Genomic DNA, 16,946 nt, shown 5'->3' with positions numbered 1-16,946 from the left:
GGATGGCCGCAGACACCGAGACCTTCCCCCTCGCTTTCTGTTCTATCTCACTGTCACTTTCACTCCTTCTTGGTGCTCTGATTGGCCGGATTGGAGGTTGTGGGTGGTTTACGCTGATGCGGTTGAGTAAAACGGAACCACTTGGTGCATACAGCCGTGCTTTCATTCACTTTCCCTCCAACCGGGGATTTGCTTTCCGTTTCCTTTTATCGCTAGCAGCATATGATGAAATATTACAGTGCTTCGGGCACAAATGCGGACAAATAAGAGAAAGGAATTAGTGGGCAATCTGCTTCTTTGTAACACTATTCAGAATATCATTCTTGAGGGATCATTTTTGTTCTTTAGGCTTAATTTATCCATAGCTGGAAAGTCGTACGAGGGAACGTTAACGACCGGAATTTCATATGCATATGAAGATATGCCTTTGGAGACTTCCTTGACTTAGCTGAATAATAAACCCTTCGGGGTTCAGATTAAATTCCTGTCCTTAAATGTTAGGTCGTAGATGGATCTAATGGCTTATTAGACTTACTATAATACTATGTAGTTGAATAATCAGTCCCTTCACATTGCGAGGGAAAAGCCCACATGAAATTCGACCACCGCTTCTGCCTAGTAGGAATAGCGCCACTATAGCCTCCGCCACACGACCGGTCACATTGACTATCGTTTGACATTAAACATCTCTCATACGTCTATATCCGTTCGATATTGACTTAACGACCTGCTACGTCGTTTAGGCAATATAATGATAGATTCCTAAATTTATTTATATCACGTAGCCGGACAATCTGAGCCTAGGATGTCCCATCGTACATGCGTGCTACTGTAATTGATTCAGCAGTTGCCAGTAGTCCATATCAAATGCTCCTCAGCTTCCTTCCAGATTTGAAAATGCCATCACGTAAAACATCACCGACTAAAATGAGAAGGAAAAATGAAGCCAGAACAGGAGGACGGTGCCGCATCTTCTTATGCCACGCACATGCACATTGTGCGCAGATAGAATGGTCGAAATGTTTTCACGATTAGTCATCGTAGTAACATGCGCCCGTTGGACACACGGTACCTGCACCACGGGTTAGCTAATGTATGCACGCATGCACGAAAAATGCATATCACACGGACAGCTAGATCGGTGGCGGTGGAATGTGCTCTAGGTACCGTGGTCTAGGGATGGACGACAATCATCAAGACTCCATCGCATTCCAGCGATTACTTTGATGTATTTTCTCGTTTACCTCGTTGAAGTTTGCGTTGAAATAAACTGTATGGGTGGAGTATGTTTATGGGATAATTTTCCCTAGAAAAAAAAAAACTAATTTTCCTCCCTACTGGACGGGGAAACAGCATGAAACAACGATTAAACGGTGGTGTGAATGGAGGATTCCGGGGAGGAAAATCCGTACCACAAAGCAGACCTTACACCGACATGAAAATATTCATAGACATCGTGTAAATAATGTTACCGCCTCTGGGCCTCCTCTCCCATCCTCTTTTTTCAATCCCAAAAACGTGTATGTTTGTGTCTGTGTGCCAGGTTAAGGAAAAGAGTTACGATGGCAACCAACATCTCGCTTTTATCCACAAACTCGAACTAGCAGCCGAACTAGAGCAGCAAAATCACATTTCCCAAATGGGGAATTTTTTTGCCGGGTGGTGAGAAGGTCAATATACAAAGATGTTTTGACCACGTCTGGTGGGGAGGGGGGGGGGGGGGTTATGGATCCAGATATCCAGGTAGAGGCTGTGGCGATAATAGAGGAAAACCTTGCCGGCACGTACGAATCTAATTTTAGGATAATGATGCTCCACCGACCTCCTGAGGCTGGGCGCCGGTAAAATGGTTGGGGGAGGGAGTGTGCGGTGCCGAAAAAGCATGTGCACACACGAATGTACACATGCACGTAAAGAGCATCACCCGCATACTTCGACTGTAAAAAAAACACACACATTTGATGGAAAAGCGAACAAATATGGAGGAAAATATAGAAGGATAATGAGAAAATGTGTGCTGTTCGCTAAAATCATTTTCCGTCGTAGGTAGCCTGGTCTTTGCTTTTCTTGTCCGTATTTCGTTCGTCTGGTATGGGCTTTTTCATAGCACACATACGGTCGCCCCAGACAGAAGCACACACGCACACACGATGTTGCCCATTTTCATTCTTTTCTGACCGTCGTCGTAATCCATTCGGCGCTGTTTAGTCGACGCCATTTTTGTGCTTTATTGGTCCTCCCCTCTTTGGGGGTTGGATATCTTGGGCGGTTTTAAGGTGTTGATTCATCAATTTTCTACCGCTCCCTTCTCTTCCAGGAATCCCTTTTTACTCCACCGGCCTACCGCGATGACCGTGTGTAAATCCATCGGACGGTATTGCGATAAGAAAGATTCGGGAATATTCAGCTGGAGCGTACGACTTCCATCGTTTCCTGTCTGCTATTTTTTGGCATTTTACCAAAAATAAGAGTATGATAAACATTCTCAAAGTATCCAGAATATTTGTTCGATGAATGGATAAATATCCGCCGATAACGCCAGCACTTGGAGGTTGGTCACTTTGGAGCAGCATACTTTTTTTTTTTCACACGACACATCGCGTACACATACGTACCACACATACACAGTCACGCACTGCATATATAAAATTTGCAAAATTTTTGCGCAAGTTCAAATATTGGGATGCACGACGGATTTAGCTAAATATCGAATGCAATTCACCTTTTCTGTCGGCTGTCGGCACTACACCACCACTACTGCAGCTGCTGCTGTTCCGTCCGCACCGCACGACGATAACACCGGAATAATGGAAGAATGGGGAAATTTTTCAGACTGCACCAAACGCACACAAACACACAGCACCGCTAGAATCAATCGCAGTAGGCACTTCGATCGCAAAAATCACCGGTTTTCTTGCACGAAATCAAAGCAATCAACCAAAACGCGAATCACTGCAGTACAGCACACGCACGCACGCACTTATAAATCGAACAAAAGACAACACAATCGATTTGCAGCACACGACGATCACACACTACGAATAAAATGTCCCCCACGCCGAGCGACTTGATGGAGAGATATGCTGCTTCCTGTCACAACTGTAGGAAAGTGCGAACAAAAAAAAACATGAACAAACGACTCCACCGACGTAAACAATCCCAACCCAACAAACTCTCGTGACCGACGGTCGTGTGAAACAGTGGATAAAAATGCACGGAAACAATCACCCCGTAGAGCAGCGGAGCCAAAATTCCCTTTTTTCGATTGCGGACGTCTGTGCGCTTGCCTTTTGGCGAGAAATGCAACGAACGAAAGGAAAAAGTGCAGAAAAGTGTTTTTTTGCTCCGAGTTTTTCTTTTCTTTTCTTACTGTCCTTTGTTGTGTCAAACCGTAGCTGTCAAATGTTGTTTCACCCAGCTGAAAAAAATGCGCGGGTGACAAAAAATTTCAAAATCGTAATTTCAGTATCGTAAGAGTGTTTTTTTTTTTAATTTATTCGCTTAGAAATCGTTTTTTGGTTGAAAATCTGGCCTAATACGCCTAGTAGGCTTGTTACAAGTTTTTTTTTATCAGCTGTTAAATGAACCGTGAATTGTTGTTTGGGTGGGATGGCGATGATTTTAAGATAGGATGCGTGCGCTCTCTAGCAGAAAAATACGAAAGCTTTATGAAAGAGGCGCGAAATTTGTGTTGTCTCGGAACATCCAGCCAAAGCGCATCGAATGAAGTGCAGTTTTATTCGTTTTAAACGTGCCCGATTAGTGTAAAGAGATCCAAACAATGCCCATCTATGTGAGAAAGTAAGTAGATCTTAAATAAACCCATTCACAAGTTGAGAAAAATGTTTTTCGGTTCAAAACAACCGCTTCTATCACACTGCGACTGCGTGCGCCTGTGTAAGTGTTTGTTGGTGCTGTCAATTTAGTGCTGTCAAATGGGTACGCGTTTTGTTGACATTCGTGTCCAGTTTCCAATACACATCGTCCCGTTTCGGATGACCTAGAGCCATGGGTCCGCCGAAAAAGTCCTCCAAAAAGGATAAAAGTGGTTCCGGTTCGGGCAGTGCCAGTGGGTTTGTGGAGAACAAATGGAACAAAAAGCGTCGGACGGAAGATGAAGCGTACGCTGCGTTCGCCGACGATGACGACAGCAATCTGGGCGAGAGTGACTTTGTGCCGGACGCAGCGACCAAGAATGCGGAAAAGAATGACGATGCGATCCAGGAGGATGAGTACGGTGCGAAGGACTATCGGTCGCAGATGGAGCTGAAGCCGGACAACGAATCGCGGCCACTGTGGGTTGCACCGAATGGGCACATCTTTCTGGAATCGTTCTCACCGGTGTACAAACATGCGCACGACTTTCTTATTGCCATTTCGGAACCGGTTTGTCGGTATGGATGATGAGCGGGATGACGGTGATGGACGAAGAATCAAAATTATGTTAATTTCCGCTTCATTTTTTTAGTCCGGAACATATACACGAGTACAAGCTGACCGCGTACAGTTTGTATGCGGCCGTATCGGTCGGACTACAAACGCACGACATCGTAGAGTATTTGAAGCGTCTCAGCAAAACAACCATTCCGGAAGGTATCGTAGAGTTCATACGCCTCTGTACCCTTTCGTACGGTAAGGTGAAGCTTGTACTGAAACACAACAAGTATTTCGTGGAAAGTCCCCATCCGGAAGTGCTACAGAAGCTGTTGAAAGACCCCGTCATCCAGTCGTGTCGATTGCGCCGTACTGAGGAGGAAGGTGGCGACGGTTTCATTAAGCAAACGCTCGAGAAGGGTAAGGCGATAACGGCCTTCGGGCAGACGAAGCTACCGGCCGGACAAACGATGTTACCTACCGGTGCAGCCCCAACAGATACGGGTAGGTATTGAACCGTCCTTGCTTTGCACAAGGGATCAAATGCATGATAAACCGTCGTTTCAAACGACCAAAATACTCCCTTACCAACACCCCACCCGGTTATGTTGGTGGTCATTCAAATAAAGGTTTATTTTATTTCCTTAATTTTAATTTCCCATCTCGGCACCGGCTTAGAGAAAACAGCTGAAGGCTTGGAAACGGTCCCGGAAGAAGCAACCGTACCGGAAGACATCACAAACTTCTACGACAAGATGGACAACGAAGAGGAAGAGGAGGAAGCGAATCTGAACACAGTTTCATTCGAGGTGAATCAGGAAAAGATTGAAGTGCTGCAGAAGCGCTGCATCGAGATCGAATTCCCATTGCTGGCCGAGTACGACTTTCGTAACGATACGATCAACGCCGACATTAACATCGATCTAAAACCGGCGGCCGTATTACGTCCGTACCAAGAGAAAAGTCTTCGCAAAATGTTTGGCAATGGACGGGCCCGTTCGGGTGTGATCGTGTTGCCGTGCGGGGCTGGTAAATCGTTGGTCGGCGTTACCGCCTGCTGTACGGTTCGCAAGCGTGCCCTAGTCCTGTGCAACAGCGGCGTGTCGGTCGAGCAGTGGAAACAACAGTTTAAGATGTGGTCCACCGCGGACGATAGTATGATCTGTCGGTTTACGTCCGAGGCGAAGGATAAACCGATGGGTTGTGGGATACTCGTGACAACGTACTCGATGATAACACACACCCAGAAACGGTCGTGGGAAGCGGAACAAACGATGCGCTGGCTGCAGGAGCAGGAATGGGGCATTATGGTGCTGGATGAGGTACACACGATACCGGCGAAAATGTTCCGTCGCGTGCTAACGATCGTCCAGTCACACTGTAAGCTTGGGCTAACCGCTACCCTTCTCCGAGAGGATGATAAGATTGCGGATCTAAACTTTCTGATCGGTCCGAAGCTGTACGAAGCTAACTGGTTGGAGCTGCAGAAGCGTGGCTATATTGCGCGCGTCCAGTGTGCGGAGGTATGGTGCCCGATGGCACCGGAATTCTACCGCGAGTATCTTATCGCCAAAACGTCCAAAAAGATGCTACTGTACGTGATGAATCCGGCCAAATTCCGTGCCTGTCAGTATCTGATCCGCTACCACGAAAAGCGAGGCGATAAAACGATCGTCTTCAGCGATAACGTGTTTGCCCTAAAGCATTACGCGATCAAGATGAACAAACCGTACATTTATGGACCAACGTCACAGAACGAGCGGATACAGATTTTGCAAAACTTTAAGTTCAACCCGAAGGTGAACACAATCTTCGTGTCGAAGGTGGCCGACACTAGCTTCGATTTGCCGGAAGCGAACGTGTTGATTCAGATCTCGTCGCACGGTGGTTCTCGGCGTCAGGAGGCACAGCGCTTGGGGCGTATCTTACGTGCGAAGAAGGGTGCCATCGCAGAAGAGTATAATGCGTTCTTCTATACGCTCGTGTCGCAGGACACGCTGGAGATGGGCTACTCGCGCAAACGGCAACGGTTTCTGGTGAATCAGGGTTACAGCTACAAGGTGATTACGCATCTGGCTGGGATGGAGAGTGATCCGGATCTATTTTACAAGACGCGGGAAGAGCAGGGCCAGCTGCTGCAGCAGGTACTGTCGGCGACCGATATGGACTGTGAGGATGAGCGTATGCCGGGCGATGGTACGGGTGTGCCGAGACCGGGCGGCTCGAAGCGGACGGGCGGGCTTAGCTCGATGGCAGGTGCGGATGATGCGATTTACTATGAGGCGCGCAAGAAATCGGCCCACCAGCATCCGTTGTTCAAGAAGTTCCGATGCTAGGGGAGACCCTATCAAACGTAGTGTATAGAAGACTTTTTTCTCGGTCTTTCTCAAGAATATCTCAATAAAGGTCGGTTCCAAGGGGCCAGATAATTGCATCCTCTGTTGTACTGGTTTTCTATGTTTTATTGCATACCAAGGCAAGCTAACAGATCTTCGTCTGTCACTCCATTATCGCAGCTGAGTCATCCGGTTGCAATTTTCATAGAGGTCAGGTGTTGCAACGGCTCCTCCATTGTCTTTCCGTCTGATCGTTAATCTACAATTCGAAGTTCAGAGCCGATTGCTTGATCCTTTGGTAAGCTAGAGGTAAGATTTTTGGTGGTAAAGTAAAGGGCCGTCTGAGAACTTTTCATCAAGGGTTACAGTCATTTTTACAAGCCTGGTATTTAAAATCAATAAAAAGATAGCAGGTGCTAATCTGCCTTCTTCTCCAGTTCTCCTTTAGGAGAAGGTTGTTAAGCCAAGAAGAAAGTATTAAACCCTTTCCTTAAATGATTTCATTTCCTCTACTTTAAGCCCACCGCAAAATGGTGAACGTAACAGCGATCTGGACGAGTGGTGCATCGTGGAGCTACAGGGCGATCTCGACGTGCGTGGCGATCGCATAATGTCGGGCCAGTTTATCGGCGATCTGCTCTACAACAAATACGGTCAACCGGTAGCTATTCTTGGTTAATTTTCTCCGTTTTGCAATAGCAAGCCGGTTAAGCTAAAGTAGGTTTTCTTACTCTCTTCCCAAGATTCTAATCATTGGCCACCATATACTCCAAGGGCGGTTGCAGAAAATCGATAAACCCTTGCTAGTGGTTGAAAAGTGCGATCTGAAGCGACGGGATGCAACGGACGAGGATGAAACGATGCTAGATATTAGCCAACTACCAGTTACCCAGAGCCAGGAGCAACAGCAACAGCAGGATCTGGACTCCACCGCTCACTCGATCGCGTCTAACCGGACCGTTCTCGATACGACCGTTGCGATCGAACATAAGGTGCTACCAAAGGTGGAGTACCGTGTAAGGGCCGTCGTACGGAACAAAGTGCTCTTTAAGGCACGCCCAAAGCCCATCATTGCAAACGTTTCGAAAACGGTGTAGAATTGCTTTGATTTACATTTAAAAAATAATACATTCTTCTTAAATTATCTTCTAAATAGAGATTGCATGTGTGGCTCGAATCTATACCGACACAATATCACACGGTGCGAGATCAGCTCGTGACCGCTTATCGCAATGCAATGAGGTTGCACTTTAGTACAGTATCATTTCCGCCAACAGTTGGCAGTGGATTGGGTACGCTTGCAGGCGGCATTTGCTCGCCGGAAGCAGAACATTTGTCACAGCTTTGAGATACCGATCGGACGATCCATCCGTAGCACTATAAAAGCACCTTTTCACACATGCTCTGGACATCACCAGTCGACAGTGTGATTCCGTACCGTGAAAGCTATACACTTCTCCAACATCATTGAAAACGCCATGAATAAAATTACGTTGGCCAGTTTCCTCCTAACGATGGTGCTGCTTGTGGTAAGTAGAATGAATCTCTTCGCACTCTAATAAAACAGTGCAGGTGCCTAATACAACATTTGACTCTCTTTTGCAGCACTACGTTGCTGCCGAGCACGAGAAGCCGGACGAAAAACTCGTCCAGATTGATAATGTGGACGAACTGGGCATGATTCAACCACTGGAGCACGTGCTGAGCGAGCTGGAAGGGTTGCGAATTCGACGAGCTGCCCAGGGAGGTGGTGGTGGTGGCGGACAGGGTGGGCCAGGTAAGGGAGGACGCCGTGGACCACCAGACGGGCAACAGGGCGGACAGGGTGGTGGACAGAGTGGACAGGCCAGTGGGGAAAATTAAAATGGAAGCGATAGGCAGCCGCACCGAATACATAGCATTTCTTTGGTAGCATTGAAAAGAATGATTTGAATCTTATTGGAAAGAACGTTTGGCGTTACGGATAGACTTTACAAGACTAAAGTCAAAGTAGGCGAATATTTAGGTACTACTTAGATTTGTTATTCTGTTCCGCACCATTTGGCACATAAGAGTAGTTTCATGGATGGATAAAGACGCTTCAGACGTAGGTGAAGAAATTCAGATCCGATATTATAAACGGTTAGCGATCTTGATCTGCACGTGTTTGGGTTTTTCCTCAATTATTGGGTAAAGGGATGGAGGGATCGAGTTGGGGTGTTCTGCAAAAAGGTGGGCGGACCATAGACACATCCAACGGTAGGTCATTCATCTCGATCGGACCAAAACTGAGCTTGTAATCGCCGATTTTCCAAAGGACTGCTTTGGTTTTTCCTCAATTATTGGGTGAAGGGGTGGAGGGATCGGGTTGGGGTGTTCTGCAAAAAGGTGGGCGGGCCAAAGACGCATCTAACGATAGGTCATTCATACCGATTGGCGGAAAAATGGGGGAGTTATCACCGATTTTCCACGGGAATGTTGGGTTTTTCCTCCATAACTAGGTGAAGGAGTGGAGGGATCGGGTTGAGGTGTTCTGCAAAAAGATACGCGGGACAAAGACGCATCCAACGGTAGGTCATTCATCCCGATTGGCGGCAAAATGAGGGAGTTATCGCCGATTTTCCAAAGGACTGTTTGGTTTTTCCTCAATAACTGGGTGAAGGGGTGGAGGGATCGGGTTGGTGTGTTGTGCAAAAAGGTGGGCGGACCATAGACACATCCAACGGTAGGTCATTCATCCCGATCGTACCAAAACTGAGCGAATAATCGCCGATTTTCCAAAGGACTGCTTTGGTTTTTCCCCAATAACTGGGTGAAGGGGTGGAGGGATCGGTTTAAGGGGTTCTACAAAAAGGTGGGCGGGTCAAAGACGCATCCAACGATAGGTCATTCATACCGATTGGCGGAAAAATGGGGGAGTTATCACCGATTTTCCACGGGAATGTTGGGTTTTTCCTCCATAACTAGGTGAAGGAGTGGAGGGATCGGGTTGAGGTGTTCTGCAAAAAGATGCGCGGGACAAAGACGCATCCAACGGTAGGTCATTCATCCCGAAAGGCGGAAAAATGAGAGAGTAATCGCCGATTTTCCAAAGGACTGCTTTGGTTTTTCCTCAATAACAGGGTGAAGGGGTGGAGGGATCGGTTTGGGGTGTTCTACAAAAAGGTGGGCGGACCATAGACACTTCCAACGGTAGGTCATTCATCCCGATCGGACCAAAACTGAGCTTGTAATCGTCGATTTTCCGAAGGACTGCTTTGATTTTTCCTCAATAACTGGGTGAAGGGGTGGAGGGATCGGGTTGGGGTGTTCTGCAAAAAGGTGGGCGGGCCAAAGACGCATCCAACGGTAGGTCATTCATACCGATTGGCGGAAAAATGGGGGAGTTATCACCGATTTTCCACGGGAATGTTGGGTTTTTCCTCCATAACTAGGTGAAGGAGTGGAGGGATCGGGTTGAGGTGTTCTGCAAAAAGATGCGCGGGCCAAAGACGCATCCAACGATAGGTCATTCATACCGATTGGCGGAAAAATGGGGGAGTTATCACCGATTTTCCACGGGAATGTTGGGTTTTTCCTCCATAACTAGGTGAAGGAGTGGAGGGATCGGGTTGAGGTGTTTTGCAAAAAGATGCGCGGGACAAAGACGCATCCAACGGTAGGTCATTCATCCCGAAAGGCGGAAAAATGAGAGAGTAATCGCCGATTTTCCAAAGGACTGCTTTGGTTTTTCCTCAATAACTGGGTGAAGGGGTGGAGGGATCGGTTTGGGGTGTTCTACAAAAAGGTGGGCGGACCATAGACACTTCCAACGGTAGGTCATTCATCCCGATCGGACCAAAACTGAGCTTGTAATCGTCGATTTTCCGAAGGACTGCTTTGATTTTTCCTCAATAACAGGGTGAAGGGGTGGAGGGATCGGGTTGAGGTGTTCCACAAAAAGGTGCGCGGAACAAAGACGCATCCAACGGTAGGTCATTCATCTCGATCGGCGGAAAAATGAGGGAGTAATCGCCGATTTTCCACGGGAATGCTGGGTTTTTCCTCAATAACTAGGTGAAGGGGTGAAGGGATCGGGTTGAGGTGTTCCACAAAAAGGTGTGCGGGCCAAAGACGCATCCAACGGTAGGTCATTCATCCCGATTGGTGGAAAAATGAGGGAGTTATCGCCGATTTTCCACGGGAATGCTGGGTTTTTCCTCAATAACTGGGTGAAGGGGTGGAGGGATCGGGTTGAGGTGTTCCACAAAAAGGTGCGCGGAACAAAGACGCATCCAACGGTAGGTCATTCATCTCGATCGGCGGAAAAATGAGGGAGTTATCGCCGATTTTCCACGGGAATGCTGGGTTTTTCCTCAATAACTGGGTGAAGGGGTGGAGGGATCGGGTTGAGGTGTTCCACAAAAAGGTGCGCGGAACAAAGACGCATCCAACGGTAGGTCATTCATCTCGATCGGCGGAAAAATGAGGGAGTAATCGCCGATTTTCCACGGGAATGCTGGGTTTTTCCTCAATAACTAGGTGAAGGGGTGAAGGGATCGGGTTGAGGTGTTCTGCAAAAAGGTGCGCGGGCCAAAGACGCATCCAACGGTAGGTCATTCATCCCGATTGGTGGAAAAATGAGGGAGTAATCGCCGATTTTCCACGGGAATGCTGCTGGCGGAATTTCCCGGAAGTTTGTGGAAATTCCCCCTTAGTCCCTTTCGACATTAAAAATCACGTTTTGGAGGGGTTTTAGAAAGATATTTCAAGAAAGAAATAAAAATGAGGAAAATAAATTAATTTTGAAGAACACACTTAAAATGGCACGGAAAAATATTTGTCATCTCGGAAAGAAATTATTTTCCAATCAGTTTTTAAAACTTCCATTTGCTACCTCCTCGGATTCATGCTCTCCTGTTACTCCTGGTCGAATTTTGCCGCATAAAAATTTCCGGATTTTTGACAAAAATTTCCAGATTTTGCCACAAAAATCCGACCAGGAGTAACAGGAGAGCATGATTTCATGGAGGTAGCTCGGGTCGGCCGAAAAATCGAAAATCCAATCTTAAAATCCAAGATCAGTTTTAAAATCCCGAGGCAAAAATTATAGTTGAATTTCAGACTTAAAATTTCCAACCCAAATTTAAAACTGATTTTCGAAATTTTTGACCGACCCGAGCTACCTCCATGAAATCATGCTCTCCTGTTACTCCTGGTCGGATTTTTGTGGCAAAATCTGGAAATTTTTGTCAAAAATCCGGAAATTTTTATGCGGCAAAATTCGACCAGGAGTAACAGGAGAGCATGAATCCGAGGAGGTAGCAAATGGAAGTTTTAAAAACTGATTGGAAAATAATTTCTTTCCGAGATGACAAATATTTTTCCGTGCCATTTTAAGTGTGTTCTTCAAAATTAATTTATTTTCCTCATTTTTATTTCTTTCTTGAAATATCTTTCTAAAACCCCTCCAAAACGTGATTTTTAATGTCGAAAGGGACTAAGGGGGAATTTCCACAAACTTCCGGGAAATTCCGCCAGCAGCATTCCCGTGGAAAATCGGCGATTACTCCCTCATTTTTCCACCAATCGGGATGAATGACCTACCGTTGGATGCGTATTTGGCCCGCGCACCTTTTTGTAGGACACCTCAACCCGATCCCTCAACCCCTTCACCTAGTTATTGAGGAAAAACCCAGCATTCCCGTGGAAAATCGGCGATAACTCCCTCATTTTTCCACCAATCGGGATGAATGACCTACCGTTGGATGCGTCTTTGGGTCGCGCACCTTTTTGTGGAACACCTCAACTCGATCCCTCCATCCCTTCACCTAGTTATTGAGGAAAAACCCAGCATTCCCGTGGAAAATCGGCGATAACTCCCTCATTTTTCCGCCAATCAGAATGAATGACCTACCGTTGGATGCGTCTTTGGGCCGCGCACCTTTTTGTAGAACACCTCAAACCGATCCCTCCACCCCTTCATCTAGTTATTGAGGAAAAACCCAAGCAGTCCTTTGGAAAACCGGCGATTATTCGCTCAGTTTTGGTACGATCGGGATGAACGACCTACTGTTGGATGCGTCTTTGTCCCGCGCACCTTTTAGTAGAACACCCCACCCGATCCAAGACGATACCAGGCGAGGAGGTAGCAAAGGGAAGTTTAAAAAGTGGACTTAACATACATTTCTTTCCGGCATGAAAATATATTTTGAGGATTGTGAAAATTTTGTGCATCTCTCAATTTTATTTTATTCATCCTCAATTTTGTTCATTCTTTAAAATTCTTGTACCAGGATCTGCACAACTCTGTTTTTAACGCTGAAGTCGGGTTGTTTTTTGCGACAGCGTCTATCATTAATCGATCCATTTTCTCTATCCGTCCAACACAATTCCGAAACCGATTATAAACATAACTTAACTTAACTATTCGAATACTTGTTTTTGGACAATAACACAAAACCTAGAAGAGATAGCTTAAAGTGATGTTCTAGTAAGTGATGGAGCATAATAAAACACATATTTTGAACATTTCTTTTGAATTTTTACACACTTGAAAAATGTTTTTTGGTACAAAAGTATGTAAAGTAATGATTTTAAAAATCGTCCAAAAGTACAGGTAGCTTAAGCCGAGCTTTGTGAAAGTAAATATATTTTTGAATAATTTTTTTGGACGTCTTTGGCTCCTCGCCATGCAATTTTGACAGGCAAGTTGCAGTTTTTTTTTCAACAACCATGGAAAAGTGTTCAATAAAGCGAATAAATGTATAGAAAATTAGCTTCAGTGTAGGGAGCAAAAATCGAACACTTACCGAGAACCTTAGATTCAGCGTGATAGGGAAACTCCAAAAGCAATTCCGCTTAGGGCAAGGATACATGTTAGTACTGGAAGTTGTTGGAATGTAGTAGATAGTCCTAGCTTGCGCTTCCTTTCCGAATCTAAAGCAAGTTTACCAGTCTTGTTACAATGACAATGGAATTTTCAAAGACCTAAGCCTGTCTACTTTCGGAGCTGGAGAGCTAGAGATGACTTATGGGGAAGACAGTATTTTAAAGGCTATCCGCAAGAACAAAGGTATAGCAAACAGACAGAGATAATGGATTGAAAGGTCCGTATCGAGATCAACCCCAAATTTTAAAGGACTCTACTTAATTTCTCCTCATTTTCGCATCATGTTCGGATGTCGGAGTCGCCCAGAACAAGGCTTCTACTTTCCAATATACACGGGTGAAGAAATTTATGTATAGAATGTGTGTATACGAAAAACAAAACCTACACTCACGTACACACAGAGAGAGAGAGAGAGAGAGAGAGAGAGAGAGAGAGAGAGAGAGAGAGAGAGGACGGGCTCATCGTACGGGTATAGGTAATTCATTATTGCTAAACCAAAAACAAAAGAAAAAACCCTTTCTCTAAACAGTTGACTTTAACAACTTAAACTATGCACGTTCTTACTATAAAACCTATCCAAACACAGCTCACAGGGGTGTAAATTTCTAGTTCGTTTTGTCAATAAAAAAAAAAAAAAGACGAATGGGAATGTAATACCGCGTCCAAACTGTTGCATTATAAGTTAATAAATATCACGGCCGCTGCACGGAAGCAACGCAGTGTCCACATTTTTGTTCCTTCTTCCTAACATTTCTGCGAATTTTTTTTTTGTTTTTCTATCACAACCGAAAACATGCATAGGACACGGTGGTTTGGCTTGGCTGGTGCTGTTTGAAGCTGCCTCCTCCTATCAATCCTCACTCTTACTCTTCTTGCAGGCACAAAATTAATACTAAAAAAAAAAAAACGAATGATGCTAGGTTACAGTGGAAGATCACACCGGACACGTCGTCTGGTTAGTTTTGCTTATCACTACCAAAGATGAAAACAAATCCTCTATATCATTATGGTGTTGGCTAGAGTAAAGTCTAGTGTGTATGGGGAATGCTTCGAACCTTAAAAAAATGGGAAGGAATGTGTGTTAATTTGGCTACAAATTCTCCCTTCTCTGGAATGCTCTCTTTATCACTAAGCTTAAAAGTCAACTAGCTTGCATGGGGTGCCTTGCCGTGCACAGACACACAATGGGGACGGGAACGGGGACATAGTAATATCATCTCTTAGGTGGTTTCATACACATTTACAGATTGGAAAGGGCTGACTTACAGACATGGGGAAGCTTGCGCCGCTTTTTTTTTTGTCAGCCGAATCGTGAACAACCGATTTTCTTTTTTAGGCAAGATCATTTTCACACATTAAGGCACGTTTTTGTTTGCGTTTTTTTTCGTCCGGTGGTACAAAACGGTTTTTGCTTTGCTTTGATCCGGAGCGTTTAGATCTCCTGCAGTGACAGCACGGAACCGTTGTGCGTTTTCTGGTCCTCCAGGATGGTGGTAAGCGTTTTGAACACGTTATCCGGCAGATGGTCCAGCAGCATGCGTGGCATCACCTTCAGCTCGGTAAAGTCTTCGGCCGTTGCCCATCGCATCTCGTACGTTGGACCGCCGCTGTTCGATTTCCTGCAAACAAGGAGGCACAAAGAAGACAGTTGAAGAAGGCGTGTCCTGGACCTTTCGTTATGAGTGTATACATACTTTTCCAGTTCCGTTTTCTTGCGGCGCACGATGTGCAGTATACGGCCGCCGGTGTAGAGGCGCGTTTTCGCAAAGCGTCGGAGGGATATTTCGCTGGATAGAAGTCCACCCTCCTGAAATAGCGTAAAAGAAGAGTTCTATTAGTACAAGATGTATTAGTTCGTTTGAAGAGTTCTTGGGAATTTTGTGAAATCGGGTCTCATTCCAATAAATTGCGCTAACAAGTTAATTTTGTTCTTGTTAGGACCCTCTACCCTCATCAGTTAGTTCTAGCTATAAGATCTTCGTCCTTCAAAAGCAAACTTTTGTGCTCAAACGAATATGAATTCTTGAAAGAGTTCTTGAAGTTTAAATTTTTTATCAAAAACGGATATCAGTAAGGCATAAGATAGTGAGCTCTGGAGCAGTATATTAGGGTGTCTCCCCAATGAACTACGCTACAAAGTTATCTTTGTCCTTGCTAGGACCCTCTACCCTCTTCTGGAAATTTTAGATCGGAGATTTACCCCCTTCAAAAGCAAACTTTTGAGCTCAAACGAATGTCAATTCTCGCAAAACATCGATAAACTTTGCAGGTTACTTCGCCTGCATTTTTTTAAGAGAAATTATCTCAAAAACTAGCGTACGCTAATAATCCTCTTTGACACAAGACACACTCATTTAACCGCATAATCATCTAATCTCTAACTTACCGCGGTAGCAACCGTCTGGATCGGTCGTTCACCGGACAGCAGCGGACTTTGGGCGGCTTTTTTCGTAATCTCCGTCACATCGTGCCAGGTCGTTTCCAGGTCCCTCGAGGGCACACCGAACAGTGCGTACCCGAACCCGTTCAGCATGATGCGCCACTACAAACGAACCGAGCACAGTCATTAGCCTACGAAAGAACGAACCACACCCAAAACATCCCATTCCAACACTCACCTTCGGCAGCTTGCACGCCCGTATCGTCTCAATAACGCTCGTGCGCAGATTCTCGATCGAATCAACACCGAGCCGCATCACAAAGTCATCCCCCACGCCTATCGTGAACGCGAAGCTTTCCGTGTAGCGTGCTGCCTCGCGGCTCAACAATCCGGCCGGCGTTGCGAACGCGTACACGCGCAGATCCGGAAAGCGGCTGCGCAGTTTGGCCGCAAGCAGGATCGATACGCCGGCGCCGAGACTGTGGCCGGTCAGTACCAGCGTGTACTCCGGATAGGTGGCACAGATGCGCTCCAGTATGTTGCCTTCGCGCAGCCGCTTCAGCATACAGTCGACGCCGGCCACCATGCCACGGTGGGCGGACGTATCCGGTGGCATGCCGGGTGCATCGAAACGTTCCGCGTTTGCGACCAGGTCGGTGAACACGTCCCGCATCGAGAGACTGCCACGGATAGCGATCACGATGCTTTTCGTGCTGTGGTCCGCCATTATGCAGAATGGTAACTGGGGAGAAAAAAAAGCGGGTGGAAAAGAAGGAAGATGTAGGGGACACAATTAGAACTCAATTTTGAGGCGGAGATCGTAAAATAAAGTACGGGAATGTTGATTAGATTTTGAGCGAGAGCGAGCAAGAATTTGCTATATAAGCATCACGAGAACAACAGTTGAAAGTTGTCTAGAAACAGCTGTTGCAGCATGGGAACTCACACATTGCTTCTATTCTGCGGAGCTATAGCTTGTCTCGCCATACCTTGCATTAAGGCTGAG

The 16,946-nt window shown here is 46.0% G+C and overlaps 6 protein-coding genes across 7 annotated transcripts in view; 3 read left to right on the top strand and 3 right to left on the bottom strand.

Moving 5' to 3' along the window:
- Positions 1-16,946, bottom strand: part of LOC126567939 (peptide transporter family 1-like) — a 490,614-nt gene that overhangs the window by 196,246 nt on the left and 277,422 nt on the right. The window lies entirely within an intron of this gene.
- Positions 1-16,946, bottom strand: part of LOC126568306 (mitogen-activated protein kinase p38b-like) — a 643,298-nt gene that overhangs the window by 419,569 nt on the left and 206,783 nt on the right. The gene's annotated exons all lie outside the window — the stretch shown is intronic.
- Positions 3,995-6,710, top strand: LOC126568680 (general transcription and DNA repair factor IIH helicase subunit XPB). The gene is made up of 3 exons (XM_050225195.1): positions 3,995-4,394; positions 4,469-4,878; positions 5,053-6,710. Exons 1-3 carry the CDS (start codon positions 4,009-4,011, stop codon positions 6,708-6,710), a joined length of 2,454 nt encoding a protein of 817 aa, XP_050081152.1. The 5' UTR covers positions 3,995-4,008.
- On the top strand, positions 6,831-7,807 carry LOC126567576 (chromosome transmission fidelity protein 8 homolog). The gene is made up of 3 exons (XM_050223793.1): positions 6,831-6,850; positions 7,230-7,371; positions 7,454-7,807. The coding sequence occupies exons 1-3, from the start codon at positions 6,831-6,833 to the stop codon at positions 7,805-7,807; spliced, it is 516 nt and encodes a 171-aa protein (XP_050079750.1).
- LOC126568624 (uncharacterized) lies at positions 8,189-8,573 on the top strand. The gene is made up of 2 exons (XM_050225131.1): positions 8,189-8,239; positions 8,316-8,573. The coding sequence occupies exons 1-2, from the start codon at positions 8,189-8,191 to the stop codon at positions 8,571-8,573; spliced, it is 309 nt and encodes a 102-aa protein (XP_050081088.1).
- LOC126567956 (diacylglycerol lipase-beta-like) overlaps positions 14,993-16,946 on the bottom strand; it is a 300,577-nt gene continuing 298,623 nt past the window's right edge. For both annotated transcript variants that reach the window (XM_050224336.1, XM_050224334.1), the window contains exons 7-10: positions 16,179-16,682; positions 15,947-16,102; positions 15,255-15,367; positions 14,993-15,179 (exon numbers count right to left, since the gene is read on the bottom strand). In XM_050224336.1, coding sequence (XP_050080293.1) covers positions 14,993-15,179; positions 15,255-15,367; positions 15,947-16,102; positions 16,179-16,682 — 960 coding nt within the window. The remainder of the gene's footprint in view (positions 15,180-15,254; positions 15,368-15,946; positions 16,103-16,178; positions 16,683-16,946) is intronic.

Source organism: Anopheles maculipalpis, chromosome 2RL (assembly GCF_943734695.1).
Source record: "Anopheles maculipalpis chromosome 2RL, idAnoMacuDA_375_x, whole genome shotgun sequence".
Lineage (NCBI taxonomy): Eukaryota > Metazoa > Arthropoda > Insecta > Diptera > Culicidae > Anopheles > Anopheles maculipalpis.
The sequence above is the reverse complement of the archived record's forward strand: the minus strand, read 5'-3'. Positions and strand labels throughout refer to the sequence as shown.

Coding starts and splice junctions, on each gene's coding strand:
- LOC126568680 (XM_050225195.1), top strand. CDS start 4,009: ATGGGTCCGCCGAAAAAGTCCTCCAAAAAGGATAAAAGTGGTTCCGGT. Junction 4,395..4,468: donor ATTTCGGAACCGGTTTGTCG/GTATGGATGATG, acceptor TCATTTTTTTAG/TCCGGAACATATACACGAGT. Junction 4,879..5,052: donor TGCAGCCCCAACAGATACGG/GTAGGTATTGAA, acceptor GCACCGGCTTAG/AGAAAACAGCTGAAGGCTTG.
- LOC126567576 (XM_050223793.1), top strand. CDS start 6,831: ATGTTTTATTGCATACCAAG. Junction 6,851..7,229: donor ATGTTTTATTGCATACCAAG/GCAAGCTAACAG, acceptor CTCTACTTTAAG/CCCACCGCAAAATGGTGAAC. Junction 7,372..7,453: donor ACAACAAATACGGTCAACCG/GTAGCTATTCTT, acceptor TCTCTTCCCAAG/ATTCTAATCATTGGCCACCA.
- LOC126568624 (XM_050225131.1), top strand. CDS start 8,189: ATGAATAAAATTACGTTGGCCAGTTTCCTCCTAACGATGGTGCTGCTT. Junction 8,240..8,315: donor TAACGATGGTGCTGCTTGTG/GTAAGTAGAATG, acceptor TCTCTTTTGCAG/CACTACGTTGCTGCCGAGCA.